Consider the following 21605-nt stretch of genomic DNA (forward strand, 5'->3'; position numbering starts at 1 on the left):
ATGCTAAATTGGTATGTTTTGATGTTCAATTGAAGTTATCTTGGTTTGGTTGAATTGAGATGATGTTATGAAATGTTTGATACATATTTTGGTATGATTTTATATAGGTAAGGTTGTGCAATTATGCACTAAACCTAGATTTTGAAAGGATGACATGAAATAGTGATCAAATGGCCTAATTTTTTTTACCAAAAATAGAGTCCATGTCAAGACAACCAACTCTCCTCGTTGCAACGTCGACTGACAATGTGTGACGTATTGACGTCAAAAGGATGGGCTTCACAATGTGGCAAACTATTTGGCAACATCACAACGTGGAGGAGATGATGTCACAATGTCGACCCTAAATTTTTAAAACTTTACAATTTGGTCTTATTTCGTGCTCAGGTCAAAAAAAAAGTTTTCGTACGCTCAATTAAGGCTCAAATTTAATTACGGCTCAAATTTAATTACATTTCATAATGAGAATGTGTTTATGACATGTTTGAATGTTTGATTGATTTATTTACGGTATATTTGATAGTAGTAGCTCTAGTAGAGAAATGTGGCATCTTGTTGCTTGGACCCAGCAATTGAATCGGGCAACCGGTGTTACAATCAACATTTTCTTTATATACTTTGTTTAACTTTTAATTAATCATAATTAACTTAATTAATCTTTAATTAATTAGTTTTTAATCTTAATTAAGCAAAGTTAGCAGATGGAAACATCTATTTCCACTATTGAATAAGGCAAAATGGTTTAATTATCATTTTGATCCATTTGCAATTTAAAATCTATAGTAATGAGACTTTTACAATTTAGTCCTTGTACCCTAATTAACTATCAATTCAACAAAATTACTGACCAAACTTTAATATATTTCTATATAACATCGTAAATATTAAATATTAAAATTTATGAACTCAATTTATGGAAATAAAGTTTCGAACCATCGTTCCTACATTATAAAAAATTAGGTTGTTAAGACTTAATAAAAATGCATTGAAAGTGATAGTGCATTGCGATAGTCAAGATGCATTTGTATTTACTATAGATCACAAATATCATTCAAAATTAAAAACATAGATATTAAGTGCAATTTTGTACGAGACATGGTTGCACATAAAGAAGTCAACATACATTACATTTCTACATAAAAGATGGTTGTAGATCCATTAATGAGCATGCTAGATCTCTTGGATTGTGTAGAATTTTATATCATAATTGCATTATGAAATATAAGCAGTTTGTTAAACTATCGATGTATGTTTGAGATTGGATAATATCGAAATATGTTATTAATGCATACAAAAGTTTAGTAATTTATTCATGAAAACATACAAAATGCATGTATGTGTATATATATGTTAGGTACATATATATACGGTCAAAGATATGTCAAATATATTATTGGCTTCCTCGCACAAGCAAACAACTTTATGGCTTAGTGTTATACGGAAACAAGATTAGTTTTAAGTTTTAAAAACTAGGAGTTTTAATGAGAACTCAAGCTTAAAACAAAATTACCTTGATAAAATATCAAGATGAGGTCATATAGTGATAAAATTATGACTAAAAGTGAATAAAATATCCCAATCAATCGATCTATCTTTTATGACGGGTAGAAGTCCTATTGATGAATTCATTAATAAAGTAGAGTTCTGGATTCAAGTTAATTACTAAACGTATCTAACCTCTTACTTGTATGGTATTCAAATTTTGACAAAGACATACACTCCAAGGAAAAAGGGAGAGTAATATGGTAGCATATATTTCATACCATATTTGCATTATATGACCAATACAGGAAACAAAAGATTTGATCTTTTTTTCTAAGTTGTGTGAGACTTATGAGATCAACTAGTGATCTCTATTTTATGATCTTTGAGTATTTCTTCAAGTTTCAGTTCAATGTTAGCTATCTTAGCATGTTACCAATGATTATTTATGAATCTATTCAATGAGACATATTTAGAGAACAACTGAATTGAAATAAAGAGATTCGAGAAAAGGGAATATCATTATAGTATCTTATTCAATTGTATTTAGAGGTTGATCATTATATATTATATTATATTATATTATGAAAATAATTGTGGATACAAAAAATTATTATATCATTCATATTAAATGAGATTATGTAAAACTTAAAATATTACAATAAATTTGAGGTATGCATGTTAACTCTACTCAAAGATAAAAGTATGTTGGTGGCCCAGCTTATTTTCTATAAACCTAGAAGAGAGATAAGAGAAGGGATAACAATCTCTTCATACTTAATCATGAGATGTAAGTGTCACGGGTCAAAGTGCAAAGCCCATGACCATCGCACCAAATGCATCCAATAGAGGTTTATTGTTTAGATGGGGATCATTTAGCCCGCAAGAATTGGCCCAATTCGGTAAGCTGTTGGAGAAACCTATCAGATTGAAGTCTGGTTGTCCCAATGATGAAGATATAGTAACTTAGGCTATCTTGATAAGTATGGGAACTAATCTTCAAATATTGATAGGGAATCATATCTTATAAAGATTTGATTTGATTTGATGTAATCTTATAAATCCCTAAAATTAAGGGATAAACTAATCTTATTCGTCGATGTAATTTAATCTTGACTATTGATTTTGAAGAAGCTCAACTATAAATAGAGAGCCTCCCCCTCATTTGTACTCACTCCATTCATTGTTTCATTATTCTTTGTGAATAACAGAATGTTGAGAGCATTTACTCAAACACCTCTTGTGCGTTATTTCTGTTGTTCTTTGTGGCTTCTTTTGGCATAAATTGCTTCTGTTATACAAATTGGTACCTTGGAGGAATTCTAAAGGAATCTTTATTTGTATTTAGGCTGACTTAGGCGAGTTTGGACGAACGGATCACCTAAGGCCATATAGATCATGAGACGAAAGGTCTAGCTCCGTGATAAGTGGTATCCGAGCTATTGGTTACGAAGGTACCGTTGGGGTGTCAAAAGAAGAGTTCGAACAAAGGTGGGCCAAAAGATCAGTCCCTTTGAGGGAGATGCTGTTGGTTATTGAGGAATGCGTGGGTAAACTTGAGGAGTCCATAGGGGATGTAAATGAGTCACACAATGTGCTTGGTGAATGCATAGATGACTTGTGGGAGCAGTTTAGGGACTTTGTGACGTGCAAGAGTTGCTAGATTCCTAAAAGAAGAAACTAAAAGAGAGGAATGATGCTCTCGAGGCCATGGTAATGGCTTTGAAAGAGGAAACAATTGCCACGAAAAAGGCTTTGAACACAAGAATAGAAGAGCTTGAGAGAGAGCTGGCCTTGTGTCGAGCAGCCGTAGGGGAAGGAGTGTCGAGTGCAACACTCAGTTGTGAGGATGTCCTAAAGCCAAAAGAGTTTATGGGGACAATATCTATATGCAATGTAAAAAATTTCTTGTGGGGGATAGAAAACTACTTCCATTCCAAAGGCATCATAGATGATACGGTTAAGGTAAATACTGTTTCAATGTTTCTTACTGATATTACACTTTTATGGAGGCGAGGTAGGTCCATAGATAAAACACAAAGTGAGATTAGGATGTGGCAAGATTTCTAATATGAGTTGAAGGGACTGCTTTACCCATAATTTGGCGAGAAATAAGCTCAAGCAAAATTGCAATGTCTAACGCTACAGGGTACAGTGGGGGGATATGTTCGAGAGTTCAAGAAACTCATACTCCTAATTTTAGATGTGACCGAAAAAGAAGCATTGCTTGCTTTCAAGAATAGATTGAAGTTGTGGGTCAGACAGGAAGTGGAACAAAAAGGTGTTCAAGAGCTATCGGAAGCTATGATGGTAGCAAAGTCCGTGGTCAAGCTTGGTCTAGGGAAAGACAATTTTGGGTCTTTCAAGACTGAGAAAAGAGGAGTATGTGAAAAGGATCACATGGAAGATGATGATGGCAAAGGCAATGGCGACGATGGTGGTAATGGAAAACGACGAGTTGGGAAGGAGAAACCCAACAAAAAGAGGGACAAGTTGAAATGCTTTCTTTGCAACGGTCCACATATGCTAAAGAAATATCTAAAGAAATTCGTACTTTCTAAGAAGGAGAAGCCGGTAGGTAAGGCCTTGAGACTTGGTTCGAGATCAATGGGTGTCAAAGCTAATGAGGCCAAAAGTAAGAATAAGCCAATGAAGTGCTTCTTGTGTCATGAGTCTGTCATCGAAGAAGACGATGGAGCAGATAAGGAGCCCAAGAAACTTAGTTCGAGCAAGGGAAAAGTTGAAGCCAAGAGGGCAAAGAGGAGCAAAAGGAAGCGAGTAAAATGCTTCTTGTGTCATGGTCTACATGAGTTGCGGAACTATTCAAAGCAATGCAAATCAGTTGTGGTCAAAGAAAAGGTAACATCAGAGATTGTTGAGTTATTGATGGGGCTTCCACACGAGGAAAATGTGAGTTTGTCATCAAACTTAGGGGAAAAAGTTGCGATGAAAACAATGAAGCTAGGGCCAATAAGGCTCAATTCAAGTAAAATAATAGAGTTTACCGAGTCGTCGGTGAGCCTTTCACCCATAGAAGGGGTGAGTTTGGCATCGGACTTAGAGGAAAAAGTCGCGATGCAAACCGTAAAGCTAGGATCAATGAGGCTCATTTCTGTTGACACATCGGAGGAACTACCACCCATAAGAGAGGTGGGTTGTGCATCAAGCTTTAGGAAAGTGGTGATGTCAGTTGGATAGTTGACCCAAGTAAATGCAACGAGTAAGGTACATTCTGAACACTCTAATAGTGTTTTGCGTTCTAACCTGTTGACTTGGCAAGAATGTAGGGGCCCTTTTGAAGTTCTTAATCAAGGAGGCCGATGGACTGTGGACAATTCGAAGCCAAGTAGTGTGAATCAAGAGGATTCTGTTCAAGGCAAGTTAGAATGTAGGCAAGAGAATGACATAACTTCTTGCTATCAAGATGTACAAACAAGTGGGACGGTTCGAGTTAAAAACTGACGTAAGCTGAGGTGAAAGTTCTAAAATAAGGAAAAAGCTAAGGTGTCGAGACGAGACCAAGGCGAATCAAGTCAGTACCATTCTGAAGGCGTAACGAGGACGTTACGAGAATAGGTGGGAGAGAATGTCACAGGTTAAAGTGCAAAGTTTGTGACCATCGCACCAAATGCATCTAATGGAGGTCTATTGTTTAGATGGGGATTATTTGGCCCGCAAGAATTGGCCCGATTCGATGAGCTGTTGGAAAAGTATGTCAAATTAAAGCCTGGTTGGCCCAATGCTAAAGATATAACAACTTAGGCTATCTTGACAAGTATGTGAACTAATATTTAAAAATTGATAGAGAATCATATCTTGTAAAGATTTGATTTGATTTGATTTGATTTGATTTGATGTAATCTTGTAAATTTTTAAAATCAAGGGACAGGCTAATCTTGTCTGTCGATGTAATTTAATCTTGACCGTCGGTTTTGGGGGAGCTCAACTATAAATAGAGAGTCTCCCCTCATTTGTACTCACTCCATTCATTGTTTCATTATTCTTTGTGAATAAGAGAATATTGAGAGCATTTACTCAAACACCTCTCGTGCATTCTTTTGGCATAAATTGCTTCCGCTATACAAATTGGTGCCTTGGAGGAATTCTAAAGGAATCCTCACTTGTGTTTAGGCTGACTTAGGCGAGTTTGGATGAACAGATCGCTTAAGGTCGCATAATTCACAGGCAAAAACATTTTTTAACTAGAACTAATAAAATACTAATTTTTGATGGTTTTTAGAAGCTCTCGTAGAAAAAAAAATAATTTATTTGAACTTTTAATTTTACAAAAAATTATTTTAATTTTTTATTTAATTGTTTGTTTCTTTTAATTTTTAAATTTGCGTTGTCTATCAAATAAACTCAAAATGAATGAAAAAGTTAAAGTTTGTTAATATTATTATCGTGGCATACACATAACAATCCACATGTATATCACATCAACAATTAATTAATTTTTAAATTAAAAATTTCAAAAATTATTTAAAAATAATAAAGATTTAAAAATATAAAAATTAATTAATTACTAATGTGACATCTACGTAGATGTGTCATGTCAAAAAGTTAATGACATTAACTTTTTCATCTATAATGGGATGATTTGAGGAACAATACAAATTTAAGGACTAAAAGAGTGCGATAATTTAAATAGAAAATTAAAATAATTTTTATAAAGTTAGAGGGTCAAATAAGTTCTTATGTGAAAAAAAGAAAGTGTTGATTTGATTCAAGAATTAATGTTATGAGATATAAAACTATTTTCAGTGTATAATTTCGCTCTCCATCAAATTTTTGAACGATCCAATGTTAAGGGTGTTCAAACTTCAGTTAAAACGAATTAACCGACCGAATTGATTTAATTCGGTTAATCGGTCGATGGTCGAACTTAGTTCGGTCGGAGGTCGGTTAATGATTTTTTAGAATTTTGGTTACCGGTTAATTTGGCTAGAAATCGGGTAATTAACCAAACTTAATAATTAATATTATGTGTTATCAAAACATAAAATTTTGGTTAACATTCAAGACAAAAACATATATTTCGGTTAATTTCAATGTATTTTTTATATGTTTTATACTTGTTTTAGCCAAAAGACAAAAACATATAAATTTCGGTTAATTCAGTTAATTGACGAATTAATTGAAATATTTCGGTCGGTTAAATTTTTTTAGAAAAAATTCAGTTGGGTTAATTATTAAAGGATTATACAGTTCGATTAATTTGGTTAATGCTAATTCACTAGATTAATAATCGAATCGGCTATTTGAATCTTGATATGTTTAAATTTATTTAATTATGTAATAATCCTGTATGCTAATTTATCGGTCGAATTCATTTACAAAATAAATAATTTTTACTATTTCATAAAATTTAAGTAATTTCAAAAATGATTTAAGCACAATTTGTTCACTAATCTGAATTACATGAAAAAAAGGCCATCCCTTTTAAATGGTTTTCTGTCCCATGCAAAGCTCATGTCGGCATCTTTTTCTTATTGAATGAATACAGGAAAATATGGTCAAATATATACACCTATATATTATACAAAAACAAATATGAACAACAATATAAATTATTAGAACAAAAGTTCATGAATATAATATGAAAAAACCCACTATACATATGCATCCATTTCACTAAACCAAAAGGTTTCCAAAGTAATGAGAACTTAGGACTGAATTTTCAAAAGCCAAAAAAGTTGGATTGAAAATAAAAATAAAAAGGAAAATGCTTGGAAAAGTTGATGAGCCTTCTAACCCAAGTAAACCCAAATTTCAGTTGTACTTTTTGATCTTATATAAAAACGACTTGGCCAAAAGAGTATAGCACCCCCTCCCCCCCTCCTCGTAGTAACATAAACGAACATGATGATTGGAGACTCATGGGCCCAAATTGGTTCAACCATTGCTGGTTTGATGTTTACTTTAGCTACTTTACAACAATTCTTTCCTCACCAACTTAGACTTTCTTTACAACAATTTGTTTTAGCCTCACTTCAACAATTCTCTTTGGTCCAAAAATTATGTGATAAATTTGTTAACCTTTTCTCACCCTATATTCCCATCACATTCCCTGAATACTCTGGTTATTGGAGTAATCAAGCCTTTGACGCCATTGAAACATATGTTGGAGCTTTATCAACCACTAAAGCTTCATTGCTCAAAGGTAGTCTTGTACAAAACAGCAAAGCTCTTGTTCTTACAAGGGATGACAGAAAAGTGTGCGATGAATTTAATGCAGTTCAAGTTTGGTGGGTTTTGGAACCTTCTCCAACAAGTTCTTCTGAGGACAAGTATTTTCAACTCATCTTCCGTAGACAACACCGTGATTTGATTACTGGATCATATTTGGATCATGTTATTGAACAAGGGAAAGCAATTCAAGCCAAGAATAAGCAGAGAAGGCTTTATACAAACAATCCTAGTGAGAATTGGCGTTCTTACAAGAAGAACTTGTGGAGTGACATTGCCTTTGAGAGCCCTGCAACTTTTCAAACAATAGCAATGGATCCTAGCAAAAAAGAAGAAATCATCAATGATTTGGTGAGTTTTAGTAAAGGAAAAGAGTATTATATGAAGCTTGGGAAGCCATGGAAAAGAGGGTATCTCCTTTATGGTCCACCTGGAACTGGTAAGTCCACTATGATTGCTGCCATGGCTAACTTTTTGAACTATGATATCTATGATCTTGAGCTAACTACTGTTAAAACCAACACTGAACTTAGAAAACTATTGGCTGAAACATCAAGTAAGTCAATAATTGTGATTGAAGACATTGATTGTTCTTTAGATGTAACTGGTGAAAGGAAGAAAGGCAGGCCAAAATCCAATGAAAAAGAGACAGAACCTGAAAATGAAAAAACCAGTAAAGTAACACTTTCAGGGATATTGAATTTCATTGATGGGACTTGGTCAGCATGTGGAACTGGGAGGATCTTTGTATTCACTACAAACCATATAGACAAACTCGATCCGGCTTTAATCCGACGAGGGCGGATGGATATGCACATTGAGCTTTCATATTGTAGCTTTGAAGCATTTAAGATATTAGCCAAGAACTATTTGGATGTTGATTCACATGATCTGTTTGAAAAGATTGGGATTTTGTTGAAGGAAACAGAGATGACTCCAGCTGATGTTGCAGAGAATTTGATGCCAAAACGTGAGAAGAAAGACCCAGATGCTTGTTTAAACAGTCTGATTCAAGCTCTTGAAGATGCTAAAGAAAAGGCTAAGTTGAAAGCTGAAAAGGAAAAAAATATCAAAATCAACAAAGGAAAAAACATGAAATTTTATGCTAAAAGATTGTTGTTCTAGGCTTCGTTTATGAAGCCCAATGGATCACAATGTATGAATTTATTTAGTATATTAATGATTTCTCACTATGTACAATTTATTCCTCTTTCATCTTGGGTCACCAAAGAATATGTTAACCATGGCTTTTTATCATTATGTTAACTATGGCTTTCAAAAAACAATCTTTTAAAACCAATATATTTGTATTTAGCTGAAAAAATATAATTAGTTTGTCGATAAAATCAACTTCGCTTAATGTTTGTTGTAACGGCAATTAGAACAAAAACATGCAGCGAAAAAAAAAAGCAAAAAAGAATCGACACGACCGGTCTTTGTTAACGCAGTTCATACACAACGGTCCTATGTTTGCGAAACCTCGTCCAGTGAATGGTTTTGTTCAACAATCGTTTAGGTCACCTATTGGGCTACACAAAATAGCCTATGTATAGGCTCTTCAAGTGGTCAATTAGTAGTGTTTTGATAGGCTTTAAACTCCTATTTAAAAGCTGAAATGATCTCATTAATTATTTTGAGCATTTATCACATAAAAATCTTCATAAATCAATCTTTTAACAACCCCAAAACTCTCTTGAAAAAATCTAATATGGAGTCTTAGCATTTTAATAATAAGACTTTTATGCTTAACCAATCACCTCAAGCAATCTGGTTGGGAGTCTTAACACCCTTGTCGACTGTGCTTCTAGTTTTGTCAAATATGTTGCATTTCAAGTGGAATGAACTCAGCACAAACAAAACCTATTCAAGGCCAAGTCGATGGCCAAAGTAGAAAATAAGTTTCATTATAACAGGACATGGAATGAGCATCAGATAGGGATGGCAAAACCTGAACTACCCCATGGATTCCGAACCAATTCGCTCCATATGAAATTGGTATTTTTTTAAAAAAAAAATGAATGTGGGGAGAGATGAATCAAAGCGGGATGAATTTTTTCTTTTAGACAATAAGTATGGAGCGGTTATGAGAATTGTTTGCCCCACCCCACCTTACTTCAATGTATAAAATTATCATTTTATCATTTTATATATATAACTATTAAAAGGATAAAATTATAGTAATGTATTATAAAAAAATCATATTTTCTGAAAAATAATGTTGAAATATTTACTTGACTTTAAAAATATTAAAAATAAGTAGCAAAAATTAAATTGAAGTGAAGCGGGGATAAATGCATCCAACATTCATAGAAGTGATAATGAATTTCAAGATTATATATCCATAATGGAGCGAATGGGTGGTGCAGCAAAACGTGCCAACTATAGAGTGGTGATGGATTCAATAACATCTGATGGATTTAATAACATCCACTCTCGCCTCGTTCCATTGCCATCCCTAGCAACATTTGACAAGCTTTGGTACAAAATCAGATAAAAAAAGCTTAAGTATCAAATTAGAAGAAAACACCAAATTCAAGTACCAAATTAAAAAAAGTTTAAATATTAAGAAAAACAATATAATGTAAGTTCCAAATTAAGAAAAAAAACAATATCGTATCAAAAGTTATATTAAGGCATTAAAAAATTACAAACTTTCCCATTCCAACGTTCTCGCCATTTGAAACCAAAACCCAGTAGAAATTTGTAAACCCCAATAGATCCAAGCATTTAATCAATCATCATAAATTTTCTAAGAATTTCTTCATACTGTTAGCTGATTATTTAGAATTTCTAATTTATTTTTTATAATGATGACAACATGGATTTAGAAACTGAACTACTCATATACCCATTTTTATCCCTTTTTAATCAAGAGCCTCTATTCCCAATGTAAAAGCCATTTTCACTCGAAGTTTTACTTCATTTGCAGCAGAGAAGTCAGAAGAACACCCAATGTAAAAGCCATTTTTATTAATTTAACATTTTATAAATCAACAAAAGTTCAATTATAATAAAATTTGAACAGATAATACAAAAAAATTTAAATATTTAATTTTATCATTTAATATAAATAATATAACAAATGGAAATCATTTTCCATATAACAAACTAGGTGGTGAAAATATTCAACCACAAGTGACATTCTCAGCAGGAATTTAATACAAGCATTCAAGTTACAGACAATAAAACAGTAGCTTTTATTTATGACAGATAATTAATTTAACGTTTGCGTCGTCACTCAAGATATGCAAAAAGCGAAGAGTGTATTTCCAGCAGTGTTGTTTGGATTGAAGATACCAAAACTAACCCTATATCCATGCCCTACATAAATACACCCATCGCTAACTGACATACCACCAAAAACAGTGGCCCCTGTGTTATATGACCATAAAATTTCCCCACTCTTACTATCCATTGCATACACTGGTCCTTCTTTGTATGTCGAACCACCAAATACCACCCCATTTGCTACGGTCACCGGTCCACTTGCAGTACCATTAGTAGGGTCGGCTGTTGACCAAAGGACTTGGCCATTAGTAGCATCCATTGCCACCCATCCACCGCCAGTCGTGTTCCTTGTTGATGGTTTCAAAGTGAAGTTTTTACCGTCGGAGTTGGCTATGTTGGTGTAGACCTTCTTTTCATCGGTGGCCGCCCCCCATGTTCCGCCTCCTGTGAGACCACCAGGTCCAGCTTCCTACATCACCATTTAAAGCCTAATGTAATCATTGTTTTCACAACTAGAACAATGGACCATATAATGTTGTGATAAGGAGTCAGATATCTTACAGTAGACCATATAATATTGCCATCATCACGATCCAAAGCCCACACAAAACCACTTTTTTGAACTGCAGCAACAATGTCTTTTGTAGTTCCATTGACGTATATGGTGAGCATCATGGGTGCTTCACCAAAATCAGCATCAGGGTTTGGTCCAGGAGGACAATCAGGAACTGATAGATTATTACATGCGAAAAACCAAACATCATAGCCCCCAAGTTGATGGAACCACTTGATGTTTCCAGTGTCCAAATCAAGGGCCAGGAATGAATCTGAGTGGTTATCAGGCTCCACACACTCATCGGAATGAGTAGGAGCAACTTGGGTTTGGTTGTTTTGTCTCTCTTGGCAATCAGTTATGTTTTGGGGTGCGGAATAGAGGTTTCCAGTGGCAATGTAGACGAGGTTCCTCGTGACGTCGATCGGCGGGCTGCTGCCCCAGATGGCAGCGCCGGCATATTCGCCTCGATTGCCGAAATTGTCGGGTAACATGAAGGTTTGCCACAAGATTTTTCCAGTTTTTGCGTTTAGTTTGACCAAGCTTCCTCGAAAGGTGCAACATTGCTCAATGCTTACCTCTTCTTCTTGTGAAGATGTGCCCACGTAGAAGTTCCTGAGTTTAAATCAAATGAACGCCACATTATGCATAATTGTTTAGCTATAAATGCATTTACATGTGATATTCCTGTTTTACCATTTAGAATTATATTTTTTAATTTTAATTTCTAAAAGTATTAAAGTATTAATATCAAATATTATAATATTTAATATTATTAAATATACGCATTTAATTGTTTATATTTAATAATATAATAAATTATTAATATAATTAATATATTATATTATTTTAATAAATTGTTTAATATTACAATTTTATTTTAATAATAAAATCAACTATAATAATTTTAAATTTTAAATAACATTATTAATATATTATTAAAAATATTATGTTAATATTCTAGTAATAAATATGTATTACAATTTATAGATATTTTATAGTATAAAATATGATTATTTTAATTTAAACCATGTTTAGCTTCATTTATTTCTTCTAATTTTAATGCGTCAATATCCACTATCCACTCTCGTATATGTAATATTTTTAGTTAAATATTTTTATTAATAAGTTTATATAAGGTATTAATTATTATAAAATATAATCTTATTATAAAATAAACTTTGATTGTCAAAAGGAAATATTATTATAATATTTTGTAATCAATATCTTTATGTTGTGCTTGATGTACTAAGAACAACTTTTAGAAGACAATTTTAAGAAAATTTGCCAAACAATGAAAAACATTTTACATATAATCATTCAAACACTAGAAAATATCAATTTTCCCGAAAATTAATTCATTTTCTAGAAACTATTTTCACCAAAACAAACTTAACATGTGTTCAAATGATTAAAAAATAGGGTAAACTACATTAGCAATCACCCAACTATTAGTAAATTTCTTTTTTGGTCACCTAACTATTCAATTTCATCTTTTTTGGTCATCGGGCAGCTAATGGTGATAATTTTTAAAATTGGCCTAATGGCAACTTTAACATTCAACATTTATAAATTGTGTCATTTTAGTTTTAATTCTAAAGAATCTAACCCTCAACATTTACACATTGTGTAATTTTATCTTTTTTGCATATTTTTGTGACCCTTTACATAAAAGCTAAACAAACAAATTTATAAACTAAATTTGATTGAAAATATTCAAAAATGAAAACACCCAATCCAAGATAATAATATTCATTTTTCTCATTCTTTTAAAATTAACTCCTAGTGTCAAAAAAAGAAGAAAGAAATCAAAATTGCAAAAAAAGAAAGACCAAATTACACAATGTGTAAATATTGAGTGTTAAATTACTATTATGCCAACTTTAAAAGTCCACTGTTAGTCAGCCGTGACAACAAAAGACAAAATTAGATAATTGAACGACCATTTTATAATTTTTCATAGCCCAGCAACTAGAAACATTACTAATAATTGTATGATCACTTCTAGTATAATTTACCATAAAAGAGAGCCTTACATTTGACTTTTGGATGATTTATCAACAAATAACACCCACTTATGCTGACCATATTCATCTTTCTATTAATTGTGCCTAAAATGTCAGAAACAAATTGAAGACCAAGTTGATGAGTGTATATGTTGCAGGCAAGTGTTTATCTACCAACAAAGAAAGCAAAGCTGATAGAATAAGAAACAAAACTGATTTCATGTTTCTATTTTAATTGCCAACAATGATTGAGATGCCTAATTTTTTTATTTATAAAATCACAACATTATGTCATCTGAAGATTATAAAAGAAAAGTCATTAGTTTGAATCTACGCAGGCTCTACATGTCAACTAAAAAATTTGTAAATGTCCAGATTTAAATATTAGGAGGTCAAATATAAACTCTCAACATGAATCATAAACGGAGTTAAAAGAACTAACCCATTGTAATAAGTTCCAGACATGGTGATACAAGCAGCTGGATGATCATCGAGCTGGGTAGACCAAACAAGCTCCCCATTGGATAGCTTCACTGCAACAACAAAAGCTGGTCCACTGATCCCAATGATCAACAATTCATCAGCAATTGTAGGTGTTGTTCTTGAAGCTGTGACATTAACATTAAAAATAACTCTAGTTGAATTAATGCCGGTCAACTGTTGTAAATTTTGTTTCCAAATAAGAGAGCCATCGGATTGTTTCACAGCATAAAGATAACCATCCCAACTTGGGAAATAAACTCTTCCTTTAAAAACCGATGGTGTTGCTGTTATGTCCCTTCCTGCTTCGAATTTCCATTTCAATCTCAGCTTTGATACTGTTTCGGGGCTTATTTTGGTTTCTTTCTCCCCAAATCTCCTGTTCAGTAGGTTCCCACCATGGCTTAACCAGTCCTACACCAAGTGATTCCGGATTTAACTAAAGCACAATCAGTGGGATTTGATTAAGATTTCCAAAAAGATTGGAGTTTAATGAGAATTTTAAAAAAAAAAAAAGGGTTTAATTAAATTTTATTTAAAAATTGAAAATTTTAGAGGGTTTTAGTAAAATTTTCTATAGTAGCACTAGTTTTGAAGGGCCAAAAGCCCTCTAATCAATCTAACATGCAATATTTTGAAAAGCATGTGAAGCAAATGAATGTAACACTAACTGGCAATTATTGAGAAAAAAACTTGATTCGAATACAAAACTATAAAAAATTTAGGGTTTAACATCACTAAAGGTTTTTATGTTTATATTTTTTTTGATATGCATATATATATGATTAAGAAAGAAAAAGAAGAGGTTCTGAGACTTACATTTGAATATGCTGGTGTAAAAACCAGTGAAGAAAGAAGGCATAGTAAGAGAACAAACTCCATTAAATTTGAGTCTTTATGCTGTTTTTATTATCAAAATCTTTATTTATACAGAATGTTAGGAGACAAATCTGACAATTGATACCTTGATGTTTGCAAGATTTTATTTTATGTTTTCTTTTCATATATTAAAAATTGAAAATTTGACTTTATAATATTTTTATTCCAAATAATTAAGTAATGCATGTGTTTTATATTATCAGAGTTTTAGGGTTTGCTTGGTTGAATAGAAAAGTAAGAGGAGAAAGTGGAAAAAATTGAATGTGTTTGGTATGGAAAAAATTAAGAAAATTGATAATACTGATTAAAAATTTACAATTTTAAAAGGTTCATTTTCTTTCTAATCATTTTCAACTCTATCAAACAACGAATAGAAAAGAAAATTTTTTTTTCAGTTTTTCTATCTTTTCTACTAAGTACACTTACGAAAAGAAAAATTATACTTTCTATCGTTCTATTTTTCTACTATTTCAATTTCTTCTCTTTCCAATTTCTTTCCACCCATGCCAAACAAAGCTTTACAGTTTATATAAGGGCGTAATGTTAAATTTAGCTTTCCACGTTTATATCTACTATCTATTTGACCTTTTTTTTTTTGAGTTAAAATTAACCCCAGACCTCCTAAAAAAAAGACTGAAATGGCTTTTTTTCTAACAAAAATCCTAATTAAAACATCAATTTTTTAATGATGTTATTGTGGCATCTCACGTGATAGTCTACATGTACTTCATGTTGACATTATATTATTTGTCTTATATGTGTCATCAACAAATAAATTAAAACTTTTAAAAATTCAAAAATATATAAAAAGTTTATAAAATTCAAAAAAAAAGTAAATGTAAATGTAAATTGTCATGTGATTGTCATGTTTAAAAATTTAATGTTTCATAAGTATTTTATTTAAAAACAGTTTGACTTAAGGCCAACTTTATCTAAAGATAAAAGAGACCAAATTAACAAAAAAAATGTATGCATTAAGAGCTAAATTTAATATTATTTTTCGACATTAAATTATCAAAGAATTAATTTCTTTTCACTTTTTAAATTACAAGTCATCTTAGTCATTTATAACTTTAATTTGCGTGCTTTGTTAAAGTCAACTCTTTATCCTACTTACTCCATGCTTAGCAATGCTTAGACTTTAATAAAACCCCATGATAAAAAGTATTAAAAATTAAAGTATCACATTTATACTCGTAAAAGGAGAGCGTGGATCCGAACATTGAAAACAACATTATTAGAAGAACAATCACAAACTTTGAACATTAATCATAATAACTTATTATACTCCTCTAGACCAATTATCATATTTATCAATATTGTTTGAATCATATCTGTTCGAAAGTGACTTTGAATTGATTAAATTAAATATTTTATTATTATTTTTCAACTAATAACTTGACCAATTCAATTACTGATCTAATTTAAAAATCAATAATATTTATTTGAATTCTATATTGTAATATACTTCCTTGAATCATATTTGAATTTTTAATCTAATGTTTAAAATGTTTAGTATACGAAAATGATGACATTAATAATTTAATTTTTTATATAAAACAAGGAAAGTTGTTTGGTTGATACATTAAATTTTTTTAAAACTAGTACGGCACCTTCCCAAGTTTCGTGTTGGATTGATTATTTTTTATTAAATTATAGAATATAATTTTAAAGGTTATAATATGCTTAAAGGTCATGTACTCTTCATAAATTTAAAATTTAATCTTTATACTTTTATTTTCAGAATTTAATTCTTCTATTTTTCAATTCTAAAATTTAGATTTATTTGTTAATGCCGTTAAAATCTTTATGTTAGATTTGCAGGTGGGACATATTGAAATTAAAAAAAATATACCTCCTTTATATCCATGAAACAAAAATAACATTATAATTGACTTGAATTTAATAAAAAATTTAACGGTGCTAACAGTTCTTAAAAATTCACCTCAACATTTTAATTAATCAATAAATTAAATCTCGGATCAAAACTGAAATTTAACCATTAATCTTATATTATTTTAAAAAGTAGATGGATTAAAATTAAAATGTAACCATTATTTTCTCATGTCAAAAGAAAAGAAAAGAAAATAATAAACATATATCTAAATTATATCAAAGTACAGAAATTTAAGCTTAAAATAAAAATTAAAACTGAAATTTAATTATATTTGTTGGCTCACTTCCTTCAGCATTGCCACAGACTCTGCTATTCAAGTTACAAACTAAAAATAGCAGCATGTATTTATTACAGATAATTAATTTGATATTTGGGTGGTGATCAAGATATGCAAAAAGCGAAGAGTGAGTTCCCAGCAGTGATGCTCGGATTAAAGAAACCAAAACTAACCCTATATCCATGCCCTACGTAAATACACCCATCGCTAACTGACATACCACCAAAAACAGTGGCCCCTGTGTTATATGACCATAAAATTTCCCCACTCTTACCATCCATCGCATACACTGGTCCATCTTTGTCTGTCGAACCACCAAATACCACTCCATTTGCTACGGTCACCGGTCCACTTACAGTACAATTAGTAGGGTCGGCTGTTGACCAAAGAACTTGACCATTAGTAGCATCCATTGCCACCCATCCACCGCCAGTCGTGTTCCTTGTTGATGGTTTTAAAGTGAAGTTTTTACCGTCGGAGTTGGCTATGTTGGTGTAGACCTTCTTTTCATCGGTGGCCGCCCCCCATATTCCGCCTCCTGTGAGACCACCAGGTCCAGCTTCCTACATCACCATTTAAAGCCTAATATAATCATTGTTTTTCACAACTTGATATATATATATAAAAAAAAAAGGTTCAGATATCTTACGGTGGACCAAATAATGTTGCCATCATCACGATCCAAAGCCCACGCAAATCCACTTTTTTGAACAGCAACAACAATGTCTTTTGTAGTTCCATTGACGTATATGGTTAGCATCATGGGTGCTTCGCCAAAATCAGCATCAGGGTTTGGTCCTCCGGGAGGACAAGCAGGGACTGAAATATTAAAACAGGCGAAAAACCAAACATCATAGCCCCCAAGTTGATGGAACCACTTGATGTTTCCAGTGTCCAAATCAAGGGCCAGGAATGAATCTGAGTGGTTTTCAGGCTCCACACACTCATCCGAATGAGTAGGAGCAACTTGGGTTTGATTGTTTTGTCTCTCTTGGCAATCGATTACGTTTTGGGGTGCAGAATAGAGGTTGCCAGTGGCAACGTAGACGAGGTTCCTAGTGACATCGACCGGCGGGCTGCTGCCCCAGATGGCAGCGCCGGCATATTTGTCACGGTTGCCGAAATTGTCGGGTAACATGAAGGTTTGCCACAAGATTTTCCCAGTTTTTGCGTTTAGTTTGACGAAGCTTCCACGAAAGATGCAGCATTCTTCAATGCTTACCTCTTCCTCTAGTGATGATGTGCCGACGTAGAAGTTCCTGAGTTAAAATCAAATAAATACGGTCTATATTCAGACTTTATAAAAGTTCCTTTCAACTAAGAATCAAACTTACCTTATATTCTCAAAAAATATAAAACGAAAAAAATCAAATTAAAATTTTGTCGCATTTAGCTTCGAAATTTTCTTTAAGATTTTCATATATTAAAAATTATATCTATTTTTATATTTTAATTGGCTTAAATTTTACGAAAGTTATGGTTTTGTCTATATATTTTAATTTTATATTTTTAAATTTTAAAATTTCAGTCTTCACTAAATAATTATGGTTAATTTATTAAATTTTACTATTTGTAAAATATGATGCATTGAATATATTTTTATATGTAGAATGAAATGTCATCTTGTTATTCTCACGTAATATGAACTAAAATTCAGTTAATAAATCAATGATTGTTATTTATGTTAAGATTAAAATATAAAATTCAAAAATATAAATGATATTATTATCTACCAATATCAACTTTTAAAGAAAGAAAGCTAAGTTTCCTTGTTCACATAATACAATAATAATAGCCTAAGAATAAACATATTGATTTCAGTAATATTATTATGAATACTAAGAGTCGATTGTATTTTGTTCCTTTAACTTAAAATATGGATAAATTAATCATATACGTTAGATCGAGACTAAATTGATCCTTGGTCTAATGTACAAAAGTTAATTTGCCAATTTTTTAGTAGAAGAGAAAAATGTAATCACACTATTAGCACAAAAGTATCCATGGTACTTTTACGAAATTAGTTTAGAATATAATTCTAATTTTTTTAAATTCTTATGTTAATATTATTCTATCTATTTTTACCTTTAAGTGATTACGTGGTTGACTAAGCATGTAGGCAACAACACATAGCATGTCATGTGTAAATATTTAAAATAAAAATAAAAATCCTAAAATAAATAATTTTTTAATAATTATTTGAAAAACCCCATCCGGGATGAACCTAGACAAATCATTGTCTAGAATCTTTTTCATCTGGACAACCGTTTGTCTAGATTCATCTTGACGCAGTTTTTCAAATGATTATAAAAATTTATTTAAAATTTATTAATAATAAAAATTATAAAAATCATTTGAAATTATTTAAAACTACAATAAATTTTCAAATTACAAATTAATGATCATCAACAAATTACAATTTTTAAATATTTAATAATTATTAGGATGAATTACTATAAACAAATTGAAATGAAAATAACTAAAAATATAATAAAAAATGGAAGTGAAAGCTTTTGTTTTAAGCATATGTTTGTCCTCCATCTTGTTTACTGCTTAGTGGATTAATTTGAGAAAATATGTTACAAATTTAGATAAAAAAATATTGAAGGGAATATAGTGAAAGTAAATGGGGTGAAATATAAATACTCCTCACTAAACAAAAAATTATAAATTCTATTATTTTGGATTAGTAGTTTGGTAAGTGTTATTTAGATTTTGGTTATTTATTTTAAACTAATATTAACATTTTAAATATTTTACAATTCCTTATAATTCTTAATAATTTTATATCTGAACTTAGACAACCATTTATCTAGTTTCACTCTGAACATGATTTTTAAATAAATATTAAAAATATTTATTTTTAAAATTTTAAATATTTAATGATGCGGTAAAATACCATACCAATTTAAAATACACATAACACACCAAATTTCACTATCTATTTATTTTATTGTCATTATTTAAAATTTTTAATGAAATACTAATTTATTCTTTAAATTAATTTTCCCAACACACCTAATTGATGTGTTTGTATTTTAATTCGCAATAAAATCACATCATTATGTCATATGAAGATTATAAAAGTAAATCGGCTACAAGTCTAAACTTTTCTTTATAATTTTTTCTAAAAGAATAGTTAAATATTATTAAATATTTAAGTCTAATTTTAATGTTGAATTTAGTACTTGAGTTAGTACCTAAAATTCTTAATTTGATACTTAAAGTTTTTCTTTTAGTAATTATATACTTAAATTTAGCTTCAATGGTCAATTGGGTACCTGAAATTTTTTGTCCCAATTAGGTATTTATATATATTTTACTAGAGCATATTGAACCATGCGTATGATGTTTCATATAAGTACCAAATTAAACATTGAAACGAGTTCAAACCTATTGATAACAATTATGTTAGTATTTTGTATTTTCGTTTATTTTGTAAAGTTGTGTTTAAATTATTTTGTATTTGTAATAAACCATCAAATAATTGGTGTTATATAAAATTTGATATGCTATATATCTTGTGTAATAGGAAGTAAAAAAGAACTAACCCATCGTAATAAGTTCCAGACATTGTGATAACAGCAGCTGGATGATCATCAAGCTGGGTAGACCAAACAAGTTCCCCATTGGATTGCTTCACTGCAACAACAAAAGCTGGTCCACTGATCCCAAAGATCAACAAATCATCAGCAATTGTGGGTGTTGTTCTTGAAGCTGTGACATTAACATTGGAAATAACCCTAGTTGAATTAATACCGGTCAACTGTTGTAAATTTTGTTTCCAAATAAGAGAACCATCGGATTGTTTCACAGCATAAAGATAACCATCCCAACTTGGGAAATAAACTCTTCCTTCAAAAACCGATGGTGTTGCTGTTATGTCCCTTCCTGCTTCGAATTTCCATTTCAATCTCAGCTGCGATACTGTTTCGGGGCTTATTTTGGTTTCTGTCTCCGCAAATCTCCTGTTCAGTAGGTTCCCACCATGGCTTAACCAGTCCTGCACCAACCATAACACAATTTTAACATTAGCATTAAGTTTTAGGGGCTTAATTAAAATATTTAAAAATTTGGGGGTTTAATTTAAAATTTGCACATGAACATGCATAAACAAATCAAGGTTTAATCATAAATATTTATATGTATATATGTGTGTGCACGCCTGTATCTAAGATTAATAAAGAAGAGGAATTTTGAGACTTACATTTGAATATGCTGAAGGAGTAAAAACCCGCAAAGAAAGAAGGCATAGTAAGAGAAGAAACTCCATTAAATTTGAGTCTTAAGGTGTTTTTATTATCACAATCTTTATTTATAGTACAATGTTGGGATGCTAAGAGGATCTGAAAATTGATGATGTTTGCATGATTTTATGTTAAGTTCTTTTCACATAGGAAAATTTGACTTTATAATATTTTGATTCTTTTTTTATTAACAGAGTTTCATCGTAGTTTTAGGATATGTTTAATAAAGTGAAAAATATAAGAATGGAATTACTGAGTGTGTAGGTAAATGATCGCTCTGCAAACATTAAAATTAATCTTTTAGTGACGAATTTTATATATTGTGACAGATTAAAGACATTAAAACGTAACGGAAAGAGTGGCAATT

General features: G+C 31.3%; 3 protein-coding genes across 3 annotated transcripts; 1 reads left to right on the top strand and 2 right to left on the bottom strand.

The window, feature by feature from the left end:
• Positions 1-7198: 7198 nt before the first annotated feature.
• LOC105768264 (AAA-ATPase At3g28600) lies at positions 7199-8856 on the top strand. The gene has a single exon (XM_012588102.2). It carries the CDS (start codon positions 7345-7347, stop codon positions 8794-8796), a length of 1452 nt encoding a protein of 483 aa, XP_012443556.1. The 5' UTR covers positions 7199-7344; the 3' UTR covers positions 8797-8856.
• A 1844-nt stretch (positions 8857-10700) lies between these two features.
• On the bottom strand, positions 10701-14893 carry LOC105785006 (uncharacterized). The gene is made up of 4 exons (XM_052633251.1): positions 14758-14893; positions 13901-14352; positions 11461-12067; positions 10701-11368 (listed from the first exon to the last, which is right to left on the bottom strand). The coding sequence occupies exons 1-4, from the start codon at positions 14818-14820 to the stop codon at positions 10910-10912; spliced, it is 1581 nt and encodes a 526-aa protein (XP_052489211.1). The 5' UTR covers positions 14821-14893; the 3' UTR covers positions 10701-10909.
• Positions 14894-16943: 2050 nt separating this feature from the next.
• LOC105768251 (uncharacterized) lies at positions 16944-21328 on the bottom strand. Its single transcript, XM_052633250.1, has 4 exons — positions 21199-21328; positions 20543-20994; positions 17641-18250; positions 16944-17554 (listed from the first exon to the last, which is right to left on the bottom strand). The coding sequence occupies exons 1-4, from the start codon at positions 21262-21264 to the stop codon at positions 17096-17098; spliced, it is 1587 nt and encodes a 528-aa protein (XP_052489210.1). The 5' UTR covers positions 21265-21328; the 3' UTR covers positions 16944-17095.
• Between the last annotated feature and the right edge of the window lie 277 nt (positions 21329-21605).

Source organism: Gossypium raimondii, chromosome 7 (assembly GCF_025698545.1).
Source record: "Gossypium raimondii isolate GPD5lz chromosome 7, ASM2569854v1, whole genome shotgun sequence".
Classification (NCBI taxonomy): Eukaryota; Viridiplantae; Streptophyta; class Magnoliopsida; order Malvales; family Malvaceae; genus Gossypium; species Gossypium raimondii.

Bases quoted from the DNA above. Each gene is read 5' to 3' on its own strand.
- LOC105768264 (XM_012588102.2), top strand. From the start codon at position 7,345: ATGATGATTGGAGACTCATGGGCCCAAATTGGTTCAACCATTGCTGGT.
- LOC105785006 (XM_052633251.1), bottom strand. From the start codon at position 14,820: ATGGAGTTTGTTCTCTTACTATGCCTTCTTTCTTCACTGGTTTTTACA. The intron at 14,353-14,757 runs GTAAGTCTCAGA...CACTTGGTGTAG, and splicing joins TTACACCAGCATATTCAAAT to GACTGGTTAAGCCATGGTGG. The intron at 11,369-11,460 runs GTAAGATATCTG...ATGGTGATGTAG, and splicing joins GCAATATTATATGGTCTACT to GAAGCTGGACCTGGTGGTCT.
- LOC105768251 (XM_052633250.1), bottom strand. From the start codon at position 21,264: ATGGAGTTTCTTCTCTTACTATGCCTTCTTTCTTTGCGGGTTTTTACT. The intron at 18,251-20,542 runs GTTAGTTCTTTT...ATTTTAACTCAG, and splicing joins TCTGGAACTTATTACGATGG to GAACTTCTACGTCGGCACAT. The intron at 17,555-17,640 runs GTAAGATATCTG...ATGGTGATGTAG, and splicing joins GCAACATTATTTGGTCCACC to GAAGCTGGACCTGGTGGTCT.